Source organism: Gymnodraco acuticeps, unplaced genomic scaffold (assembly GCF_902827175.1).
Source record: "Gymnodraco acuticeps unplaced genomic scaffold, fGymAcu1.1, whole genome shotgun sequence".
NCBI lineage: Eukaryota > Metazoa > Chordata > Actinopteri > Perciformes > Bathydraconidae > Gymnodraco > Gymnodraco acuticeps.
In genome coordinates, this window is record NW_022989947.1 from 311534 (window position 1) to 324487 (window position 12954).

At 40.7% G+C, this 12954-nt stretch overlaps 1 protein-coding gene across 5 annotated transcripts in view; it reads left to right on the top strand.

Moving 5' to 3' along the window:
* samd12 (sterile alpha motif domain containing 12) overlaps positions 1 to 12954 on the top strand; it is a 146291-nt gene that overhangs the window by 22689 nt on the left and 110648 nt on the right. For all 5 annotated transcript variants that reach the window (XM_034210424.1, XM_034210425.1, XM_034210426.1 and 2 more), the window contains one exon: positions 5628 to 5830. In XM_034210424.1, coding sequence (XP_034066315.1) covers positions 5628 to 5830 — 203 coding nt within the window. The remainder of the gene's footprint in view (positions 1 to 5627; positions 5831 to 12954) is intronic.

Consider the following 12954-nt stretch of genomic DNA (forward strand, 5'->3'; position numbering starts at 1 on the left):
CACCCCATGTAGATTTGGTAGGTTTGTTCACTTTTTTTTTTAGACCGGTCTCAGTTGGTTTGGTGTCCTCTGCTTACTTTTAATACTTGTAAATAAAACTTTTGGCCCGTAATTTATTTTCCTCATTGTAGAGAGAGGAGGGGGGGCGGGATATATCCAGTCTCTGATAGTGTTACGTTATTATGAGTGCTCTGTTTGATTCTGAAATTGTATATATTTATATAAATATATACATATATATAAGTGTGTGTGTGTGTCCGCATCTGTAGCCTGTTATTGTCTCATTATACCGCACTGTGAATGAATTAAAGTAAATATATAAGTGGTCATGAACACATGATCTGTCCATCAGACAGAGGGCTGCTGTGCCTCCTGTCATCATTGATGGACGTCTCTTTAAAATGACCGCTCAGAGGAGAGGAGTTCTCATTTCTCTAACCGCCTGCTGCTTCCCCTCCTCTCTCCTCGGCTCCCCTCCTCGACTCCTCCGCTCGCATCTCCTGTGGGCGGGACTAAGTGTCGAGGATAGGAGTCGAGGAGGGGAGTTAGAGAAATGAGAAAGGGCCACAGTTGATTCTATTCACAGACAATTCATTCTGCTGCGCTTTGAGAGTCAGCCAAAGAGAAACAGATCACTCTGAGCCTGAGCGCCCACACAGAGCAAACTTCACTTTTTGATTATGGACCCACTACTGGTTTCACTTTAAACCAGCCTTGGCTGTGTACCACAGGCTCTGGGGTTAGCACACAGTTAGCACATGAAAACATCGTTTGGCTTTTTCCATTACCTTGGTTCCAAACGTGCATTTTTTCAGCTGAGTTTCTGCACATTTATGGGGAAGTAAGGAGAAAAAATAGCCCAAATAATGACATATTATTCCCCTCTTTACACTATTAAATATAGTATGTGTTCAGTAAGAATACATCATTTTGACATCGAGTCATCTGACTTGCTGAACCCTCAGCTACATTTTGTAAGTATACATGTCAGGCTGCAACTGAGTTTGATGCAGTGATCAGGAAGTACACAGGTCCTTCAGAAATGTTTTGTCCTCAATGTAATCATTAACCTTTAATGACTTAAATCTGAATCTGTTATTGGAATATTGACATGTATTCAGTTATATTTTCAGTCAATGATTTTGATTTGTTTGGTGTATTGTGGTAAGTGTTCAAAAGTTACTGTTTTTTCAGCTAGTTAATGTTATTAAGGAACTTTTTCATTGTATTTGATGAATTACTGCTGCCAGCTACTACTACTCTAGTTAGCATCATTTGGCTGGGTGTTCGGAAAAATGTCAAGTAAATAATTTAAAACAATATAAAATATACACCTCCTAAGCAGTATGCTATCAGATCAGTAGGATGTGCATTTCCATGTTTGCAATTTAAAAAAAGAAAAAAAAAAAAAAAAAGTTTTGACTTCATCTTTTCTTACAAACTAAAAAAAAATCAGGCGTGTATTTGAAAAGTTTCCACCAGCAACGATGTAGAGTTGTATTTTTAGGCCACCATTTACCCTTTTAACATCTCAGCAGTGGCCAAATGAAAGTTTATTAAAACCTCCATATTCAATATTCTTTGTGTGGGAGCTTAGCACACAAAGTGTAATGTTGCAAGAGCAAAATGATTAAGCAGTGTATCCTGATTACATGCTCCTCTCTCACAGACGTACACAATATTCTTGTGACTGGTTTTGTAATTGCTCCTTGTTCCAAACCCTGTACAGTAATTAAGAGACGGAGCCATGTAAGATTAATCCAATTCTTTATTAATCCTCCCCTCAGTAATGGGAATTCATTTGGCTGGACATGGATGCCACTGTTCTTAACATCTCCATTCATTTTCTCCCCTCATTCGCCCTCTGTTTTACTGATCTCATTGAGAGAATAAACCCCTTCCTCATCTATCTCTCTTCCCTCGCCATGCTTGCATGTCAGGGAGGAGAGAGGGAAGAATGTAATGGTGCTATTTATAGTAACTGTTTCCGTTTAAAAAGAAAAAGCATTTCAGTATCCCACCCACCCGTTCTGTCCTTCCTCTCTGTGCCTCCACTTACTTTACCCCTATCATCATCTTCTCACCCATCCATCTTCCTCTCCCTCTGCTGGCGCCATTGTTTAGTTGCTATCGGCAGAGGATGTATAATTCATTTCTCCTCCAGAGTTGCACACCAGTCATGAATAAAGAGGCAGGGAGAGGGAGCAACACTTCGTGCTGCGCATCTCAAGTTGGCTTTGTTTTAAACACAGCCAGCTCATGTTTATTATCTCCGTTTTACTGGGGGCGTCTCGGGACCTTGCTTTCTTATCAGAGATCAGAACAGACCAGGTCATCTCTGCTGTGTTTGTGATGTGGCTTTATAATGTTAATCACAATTAAACCTTTTAGTCAGTTTCTTGGCATAGTTATAGTGTCATTGAAAACAATCTCTCATGGTGTGCTCATTCATTAATGATATCCTTTCCAGCTCACTGAGAAAAAACACAAGTAATAAGACTGGCAGAATAAGTATTCAGACCTTATCCTGGAATAAAAGTACCAGTGGAACACTATGGAAACACCCTGCTAAGTAAAAGTACATTCACACCTTCAGTACAGTATAGCATTATAAAAATGTACTTATGGTTTCTAAGTGAAAGTATTCATTATGTATAAAGAGGTAGAGGTAGGACAATGTGTCATCGTTTAATGAAATCGTGTTGTGATTAAATCATAATAGAGATTTCAGGATGCATACCGACTCAAATTTGTCAGAAACTCTGATGTAAAATTATACTTTTGTTTTTACATCGCGCTATATGTTGTCTCTTAATATATTGAAACATGTTTGCTTTTATTCTCTAGATTTTTTCTTAGCACTTATGTTCATAATTAAATGAGAAGAAATATTCAGTACATTTTTTGTCATTCATTTAATTAATTATATAATGAATGCAGTTTAGTAAAAAGTGCAATATTGGAGTAATTGAAGTGGAAGTATAGAGTACACTTGATAAGTAAAAGTACCTTAAAATTGTACTTAGGTCCAGTCCTTGAGCAAATGTCCAGTGTTTTTCTATTTATTGGCATTCTGACAGTGTGTTGCTTGAGAGGCATAAATCCCATCATCTCCTCTGGGTGATCCACCAGAAAGCTGTGCAGGGTGCAGTGCTCTCTGACACCGTCTATAACAAACACTCCCGTGTCCTCAGAATAATCAGTGGAAGTGTAGAGAAGAGAAACATTTTCAATACCATCCTGACAGCAAGGTGTGATTTAGGGTCGTGGGGGAGGACGTTTCCCGGAGAGTTTTTGCTTTCCATAAATGCGGCTTGCGGTGCATTAGGTCACTGAATCATATACGGCTTTGATTCTGAAATGGCATGTCATGGAGGAGGGCAGGAGCACCTTCACTCCTGTCAAATAGATATCGGCACAGATGATGTTGTTGTCTTGTCCCAATCATTGAGAGTTGTTCTCATTGCTTGATGACAGCGGTCTGAAAGAAGTAATTTGTGGTTTTCCAGGGTTTGTTTGGCTGTCATCTTTGCTTATTTAGCCAACAGCAATTTGTCTGGTTGAATCAATTTGTTCTCACTCTCTTTAGAGCATTCAGAAAAGCATATTTGGAATCGATCTCTACAGCTAGGATGGGAAATGTATTTTAGAAACATTTAACAGTAATATGTGTTGAACTTAACTTTGCCATCTTCCTCACTAGATTAAGCAATTTGGAGCCAGTGCTGCTTGCTACTGTCAGTTGAAAAGATCTGGCAACCCTTGCCTGGGTTTTTTTGGTTAAATAATTACAGAAATCTACTACTCAAGCTTTAATCAGCAGCAGCCTTCAGGTGTGATAAGAAGTGTCTTTGGCTCTCATTCCTCATAAATGAGTGATCGACCTGTATGTTTTTGGAACAAGTAAGCAGATTGTATGATGTCAAACAGCATATTTCTATCACTTGTTTTTTCCTGTTTTTGTCACTGCTAACTGTCACTTCTGTGCCCACAATCCTGATGAGACTAAAATAGAGCCTGAGTCTGACGCCTCCTTCGAAAACAACACTTAACTTAAAATAATCACTTGATGGCGGAAATGGCAAAGTAATGACATACAACTTTACAAGGAGAAATGTCTGCCCTGCCGATATCTGACTTTAGTCCTTCATCTCCTAAAATCTCCAGTCTAACACACAGCCTTCACTGAAGCACAATCATCCTCACCTTGAGAACTGATTTGGTGGTTTTAGAGGATGTATCTATGTTCAATTCATCTGCCAGAGATCAGAACTCGACTGAAAATGTATCCGAAAAAGCTAGGCTAACATTTATTTAGAGCTGTAAAATGGTTGATCTCTCACCAAGGCCCAGCTTTTTATCTGCAATTGTGTTTTTATTCCAGCGAAACACAGCAGTGATCAATTTCACTGTCTATTGTACATGCTTAATAATCAATCATTTGTTTCAATGACTGAAACAGTTCTGTCTCTTGGGTTGTCAATGGTTAAGTTTAACATCCACAACATATCTACACACATAGTGCATTTAATTGTTGATGCTTTGTAAAGCCATTGTTCTGTAAAATCCATCCCAATTCCATAATTCTGGGTTTGGAAAAAACCTAATGTTTAAAACGGTATGCAAACTAAATTCACTTGATTTTTGAAGGTGCCATGTTATTGACAAACTGCACAACAGGAATAGAGTGACTCCTCACATCTGGAATTCTAGAGAGTAGTGAGACAGCTCCATAAATATCAATAAAAGCACACTTTTGGAAAACAGCTTAGCTTTCTCTTTGTTAAAAGCAAGACCACATGTATAGCTTGTGCTGAAGAGCAGCCTCGAAGGAAAGAAAGGATGAGGATGAATGATGAATGTGGCTTTACAGTAGCAGAGCAGAGGAAAGTAAAAAAGCCAGCGAACTGACATAGATACTACTATCTTAGGTCTGCGAGCAATAGCTAACGTGAACAGCCAGTAGCTACTGGAAACACCAAAGTAAGACTAAAGCAGTACAACTCCTGAGTGTATTTCATAAAATAGTAGTTTTTTGTCATTAAGTCAGAATTTTGAAAACAAAAACATTTGCCTCAAGTTTCAATATTTGAATTTGGCAGAAGGCTTCACACTTTAAATGAGTATCTATTAGAACAGGACTTATCTGTATTTTGTTGGTGTGTTTTGATGGCAAGTACATTGCTTTCTTGTGTATTAGCTGCAAAGACGGTATACTATTTTACAGTCTCTTTATGGTCTAAGTATATAATCTTGCATTTAAACCATAGACTGTATTTATAGATTGAAACTCTACTTCATGTATCACTATCTGCCACCATCTAGTGGACTTTTAACCATACAGCACTCAATGTGGGAGGACCTGTTGTGATTTAACATCCTCTCAGATGGTAATATAATCAGTAGAGTTTGGACATTATGTAATATAGCAGCTGGAAGTCACCTTAAATAATAAATCCTATTGCAGTGTATTTTGGATACTATTAAGCAGATCATATAGTGATGAAGTGGTCGCCAAAAATACTAAAACGTATTTATATTAAGCAATGAAATATAACTTTAATCCATGACAGTAAATATAACCTTAGTCGTAGCTCATTCCTTTTTTCCCCCTCTTGCCCACACAGCTGTTCACTGCAACCTGAGCCAGAATGGCATTGACCACCAGATGTGCCCGGAGGACATGACGTCACAGCCGGAGGAGGAGTCGGTGGACGCAGGGTCTCTGCTGCTTGACGACGACAGCCCGAGCTACCAGGACGTCAGCCCCCTCATGTACCAGCGTCGCGCGCCGCCACAGCGCTCCGTCTCCGAGTCTGAGCTGTCACGGGTAAGTGGCATTACGAGAGATAGTTTCCGTGGAAATCCCTGGTGTACACCTAATTTTACTATAGTCTCTATTTTGGTTTCACTGTATGTTTGTAGAACATTAAGAGGGATGTTATTAGGGATTGAGCAACCCAGCAGTATAAAGTAGTTAGTCCCACCAGATGCAAAACAAATCATTCATGCAATAAAAAGTTAACTTCTTTTTCGTTCTTCCTTTATTTTGTTAACAACCTTTTTTCTCCCATAACACAGCACTTTTGGCACCTAAACGTTGTAAGGCCAGACCCCAACCGAACTGTGATCTGTGAACAGACAGACTTGAAATATGATGCAGTTAGCATTGTCATTGTATGTAGTGCTGATGTTGACATTTAGTTCAAAACACAGCTTATCGTTTACCTCGTACCCTGACACTTTCCATATCAGAAAGTTCACAAGATATTTTGATATTTTGAGGGTTCTGCTTGCGCTGTGCTGTTAATTTCCTTTCCTTGGTACTAAATTGATTGTATGTGTGATCAAATAACAGTCAAACATCCTGCTTGCAACACAAAACAAATCAACCACCCTCTTAATAATATTCCCCCATGTTCCACACATCTACCCCTTCAGTACAAATACATATTTTAACAGAGAATAACACAGGAAAGACTCTTCCTCTGTGTTTCTGATAATAGATCAGAGCATCCATCATCAGCAATGCAGAATAAATGTCTTACTTCCCCTCCAGAAATAGGCCGTGTGGTTAGGACTCTAGGAGGATATGTGAGGAATCGCTTCTTCCGCATGCATGCACGCACACACAAACTCTTTTCTCTGTGTGGAATCTGTGATAATCAGCTGTCAATCAAAGCAGTCAGACATAGTCCTCTGTGTAATCCCCGAGTGGACTTTTGGAAATACCAGACGGACAGCAAGGCCTCGGTTTAATTAGTGCACACAAACACACACACGCTTTGTATTGTGCTTTGACTGTAAATTATTTCAGAGTTTCCGAGTAGCTGTAACATTTATCCATGCTTCGTAGTCTTTGCAGGTATCATCATGTCATTTGATGTCATGGCATCGTTCCTATTATAGCTGAGTTGCATTATAAACCTGGAGGAGGTACTGCATTGTTATCATTTACCTGACTAAGCTCTTTGTCTCATTTTCGTGTCTCTTGATTCCACTTAAGAATAATTGTTTCTCTTTGGGAGAAATCCAATAGATCAAGTACATAAAGACTATTACAGTAGAATACAGTAGAATATACAGTAGAATGGCAATATATTTTAACACAGCCAGAGGCCACATATTATTTATAAATACTTTAGATATATAGGAGGTTTACGGAGCCCTGGAGGGTTCATAGAGAGAAAAATAAATAAAACGTGGCCACGTTTTACTTTCTCGTGCGCACGCTTTAGTAACTCGTAAAGCGTGGCCTCGTTTTATTTAAATTGAGGGATTCCTGTCCTTGACTCACAGTATCTGCTGCCCACAGCTGTTTTATCGAAGGAAAACCTCCTTCACTTTATGAAATCTCAGCGGCACCAGTGGCCTGTACTACGAAGCAGGATTGGCTATTTACACTATTCATTCATGAAGTATGACGCTGCGCTGTCAGCACGCGTCTCCATGTTTGTGATTGGTCAAATGTTGCTAACCACGTCCCTTTCACCTGAGCGCGCTCTCAGCCGGACAGAGAAACCCTGGTTGATTTACTGAGTTGATAACCAGCTTCGTAGGACCGCTTATCGACATCGCGTTTGTTAGGGTCAGTTAAGCCGGGTAAATCGAACATATTCAGGTCCAGGGTCTGTTGAACTGGCTTCGTCGTACAGGGCACTGGAGGCAGTAACGTGTAACTCAGCAGAATCACCAGCTGCAAAGAGCTGTGCCTTTTACTGTTTACTTCACTGCGTTTCCCTTCATTACAACCGCTGATAGAGATCGAGGCTGCTACGTTTAACCACACACACCTATACACACATCGAACTACCAGAGTATTCCCCCTCGCTTTATGAAGGAGATGTCCTGTCACCGGGGCGCATGATGTGTGTGTGTGTGCGCTCAGCTCCGCTCTGTGTGCGTGTTCGTGTGTATCCGACACCACCGGCATTTGTTTTCAAATTACCACGAACAGTACTTTAAACAAATCTGGTTCCCCATAGTTAAGTGTATTCCCAAGTCAAAGAAATGTGTTTAATCTTAATCTCGATGTGCTATAGTCCTGCCGGAGTGCACCGGAACGGACGATACTATCATAAACAAATGCCCCCCCCCCCCCCCCCCCCACACACACACACACAAAACGAGGCCATGCTTTATTAACTCGTGCGCACGCTTTAGTAACTCGTGTGCACGCTTTATTAACTCGTGCGCACGCTTTAGTAACTCGTGCGCACGCTTTAGTAACTCGTGCGCACGCTTTAGTAACTCGTGCGCACGAGTTACTAAAGCGTGCCCACGAGAAAGTAAAACGTGGCCACGTTTTATTTATTTTTCTCTCTATGAACCCTCCAGGGCTCCGTAGAGGTTTGTAGCTTTTTAGAACTTTATAGTTAACAACTAAAGTCCATGTGTAACTGTGAGTGTCTACAGCTTTACTTATGTCACGTTTAAAGGAATATATGGGCTCTGTGTAAACTAAAATACTAACACACACCACCTGTGATTTATATGATTCCTTGAAACTATTTTCACAGTTTCGTGATAGGAACCTACAATTTTGCAGTCTTTTTTAAGTATGGGTTCATGAAGAGCATACAGTAAGAACCTATTATGGTATATTTAGCACTGAACAAATATGTATATATAATAAACCCAGACCTGAGTATGTACTAAGAAAATCATACTTTAGGTAATTTCAGGTAAATCACATCAGCAGTGATCATTTCTAAAACAACATTTGATTAAAGCTGAATCTGTGCACGGCTGGGTTTGTAATGGAGCCAAGGCTCAGCGATAGCTTCAACACGAGGCATAAATCAGCCTTTTAGACTGGCTGGATGGCTGTAACATCCATAGCAAATCATCTCATCTCAGTACTAATCAATATCAGACCCAAGGTGAATATATCTTGTTTGGTGTCAACACACTCTGAAATGCTTTATGGACCCTGGCAAATCCCAAGGTCAGGACTGTGAAGGGGTCTTGTGCACTTTCTTTGATGTGCCTGGGTGAAGTTGAGGCTCCTTACGAGGGGGATTATTAATTCACCCAGCATAGCGTGTTATTCTCCTACAGCCGTCATCAGCTCTCGGGACACATACACAGAGATGTATCTCATTTTCATCCCTATTCCTGTATGTAACAGATTAATTAATACAGGGAATTTTCATCTCCTGCCAGCCCTGGCTGAGAGAAATGGAGCGAGGCAGGGAGAAAGGAAAGGGAAAGTGAGAGAGAGAGAGCGAGCATGCCAGAGCTGTTAATTAGCTGTGCGGTTAAGATAGGGCCGACGACACTGGGCTCCGTGTCTCACACAGCCATTCACTCAGTCAACATCACGCTAATGGCATCAGCCCTCCTCCTCCTCAGCGCTTTTCTGTCCTGTCACACTTTAAAAACGAAGTTGTTGCAGTTTACAGTTCGGACACTAGAGGGTAGCATGTGACAGTGGATCCTGCAGATGTTAAGTGAGCAAGTTCAATATGCAGGCAGGGGAAGGACCCCAGTCTAATGCAACCGTTGCTGTTTATTGCTGGTGTTTTAAAAAAATGCTTCAAATAAACAGAAAAGCGTGCAGATTTTATGTGCAATGAATTCATGGACTGACAAGTGAGAGGAAGGTTTATGCAAGAGGATAACCTCCATATTTCTAAGCAGGATATAAACATTAAATATACATAAAGCACGATAATGTAATGTTTGATTTGTTTGTCATTGTAGTCCTTAACACGTTTAACTTTATTGCTCTATCCATAACTGGATTATGACTATGTTTTGATGCAGTTTTTACAGCAATTTACTGGTCCTTTTACAGCTTCTATCAAAGAAAACTTGTTATTAGCTGATTATCTAAGAACATCAAAATGTTGCTTTAGTCCAATTTTCTATTGGGGGTATTGGGTTTATGACTGCTCCAAAGTCTAGCTGTATAAAAGTTGAAATTGTGTGGAATTATCCCCAGTTCCTGATGAAGTTAACACACAACGTATACACAAGAGCTGCTGCATTTTGATTTAAATAATAGACATCATCAAATCCATCCAAATGTATTAATAAGCAGATATGTCGTACAATCATAACATACCAAAAAAACATACTATGAGGTGCATTAATTACATTGCCTCATAAAAGACCTTTCCCCTGGATCTGAAGATTATATTACATCATGTAAGTAGAAACTGAGCTTGTCGCCTTTTTCTGATATTCTTTTAAAGTCTGACATCTCGGGTTTTGTTTTTCAAAACATGATTAGACAATGACTCTGGATTGCATTGTTTTGCACAAAGCCCCGTTTCATCCAACAAACAATATTCCTCCTAATGAACGCTGCCAGACAGCTGTAATGGTTCTGAACAACAGTAACAGCTCCTGCGCTGTCAAAGAGCGATTTAATATTTGTTTTGCCCTTGTACGCATTTGCTCAATACATGAACACTGCCCACTTCTTTTGCCTGGGGAAATAACCAGAGCTGACGTTGAGTTGTTATTTTTGTGTAAGTAACAAAACAAAAACGGTGAAAGCTACGTGACATGTCAGGTCATGACAGGTCTCTGTGGCGAGTTTAATACAAAACACAGTTAATTGTTGACAGAACAATGTCATTATGGGCGACATTTCTGCTGTAGTTAACGTTTTTAATTGAGTGTAAAGCCATTTGACCCTGCAATCAGCCCAACAATATTGGAGCCGGAATGAAGGGATGTGGGGGGTGGGGGATGAAGCTCTCCTAAGAAACAAATGCCGCTGTATTCAACACAACTGCCAAATTCCCTCTATCGCACAGTGTTTGTCGCTAGAGTGCCTTTCAGCGCTCATAATCCCCAGCTCCTTTTTGTATTCCAACAGTGTCTCCACAAAGAAGACCATGTGATTGCCTCTTGATTAATTTAGCCGAGTACATTCATATTGGATCTTTAAATGCTTATCAGTGTTGGCACGATTACATGCTTCATTATGTAAGTAATGGTTTTCCACTGTGGTCCCTAATGTCTGGATATTCATTCCACATTCTTGGTTCATGTTTGGGCCGCACGCTTTCCCCCACCAAAGGCTTTATTCATCGCCTTTTAATTTCTGAGGTTGTCCTTGCTCTGTTGCTAAGGTAACATGAAGAATACTGGGAGCTGTACTGGGCTTTCAGTTATCAATTAAAAGCCAAAGACAGCAACTCGCTGAATACACTGAAAGTTGGCAATCGGATGGTTGGTGTGTGTACATTACTTTTTATTTTCCAGATGGTCGACTGGGCTGCACATGTGGATATATATTTATATATGTGTGTGCCCGTTCCCAGACGTATCCCACTTAGAAATAAAGCAGGCTTCTCCTCTCACCCCTGTGCTGTCACTCAAATCTCTAATTGGCCCTCCCGTCTCTTGAACACTGCTCTTTGAGCATGATTCCTGTTTTCTCCTCTCTGCTGTTTCCTCTCCGCCCTTTGGCTCTGTTTGCTGCCTGGCAGGCAGGAAGGCTCCGGCTCACCTATTGTACCCGACCCCGGGAACACAGCTATGGGCTAAATCAGTGCATAATGTAAAACACAGATGGCCATTGACTCACAAATGTGTTCATGGAAAATGAGAGAGTCTCCTGTGTCAAATTATGTCGAGCCCATTCTGGAGGTTTTTTTCTTTCTGCTCTCCTTATTCCCTTTGCTTCATTTCTTAGTCAAGCCACCCTCAACATCCCAGCATCCTCTGCTTTCTCTCCTGCTACTTCAACTCTCCCAAACTCCCCATTTCCTCGCATGCTTTAAACACACATACTCCTCTTGTACTTTCTCTCCATCCAGGCCTCCTCCTGTCGCCCCAGGCTCTTAGTTAGGCTCAATTAGCATTAAGTTGAGATGTGTTTAATGGTTAATGTGGCTTCTACATGCAACACCATTCCCTCCCCTTCCCGCAGATTCATCTATCCACACATTAAGAACAGCGGCTTCACCTACCTGCTCGCCTTGACTGTCTGTCACCTCTCCTACCTGCAGGGGATGTAGACCGCATGCCAAAACCAGCTTGTACATCCCCCCCAATTTCTCTTTCTCTCTGGGGCGCTAGATATAGAGTGAGTGGGAAGGAGCTGTGGAAAGTCACAGAGGAGGATAGGCTGAAGTAGTGTCATATAATAAGAAACAGGTGAGATAGACGGAGATAGGGGAGATGAGAGATGCAGTATGTGAGCAGAGGAAGTGAGAAAGACAATGTGATAGATCTGACAGGGACTGGGCGAGATTGAATACAGTGGAAGAGATGAGGGATGGGGGGTGAGAGCTTGAAGGAGAGGAAATGCTGCCAGTACCTGTTATTCTGCTCTCTTCTGGGTGGAGAAGAGAAGGCTTTCCATTGCTATGCCACATCACATGGCAGCCAGAGAGCATGCTGGAGTAGATGGGAGTGTATGTGAAATTGTAATCACCTCTCTCCGTTTGTAATTTCAGGAGCCCCTCAACCAGAATCAAAAGCACAGCCAGCACTTTCAAGAGCGGTCCATTTGGCAGGTTACTGCTCCGCCCGCTGTTGAAGTATTTAAACTATCTCACAACCAGAGTACAGTGCAATACAGATATGTGCATGTCAATTAGGGCTGGGCAATATATTGATAGTATATCGATACCATGATATGAGACTAGATATCTCCTTAGATTTTTTATATCGTATTGTAACAGGAGAGTGAAGTACTTTTTAATTATGAATCTTTACCCACATTTGCCCAATATACTAATGATTATTCATCAAAACCACAAATAGTGAACACTACAATACTACTATATTTATATTGATTTATTTGATTAAAACAAATTGTATATAATTCATACCCCCCAGCCCTAATGTGCGTATGTGAGCATTATATTGCATAAATGTTTAATACAATATATGAAGTGACCTATTTTTTTGCAGATTAAACCTTCATTTTGCACAAAGTGGTTACAACCACATTACTGGCGTGTGTGCCAATAGGGGTGCTGTAGAGCA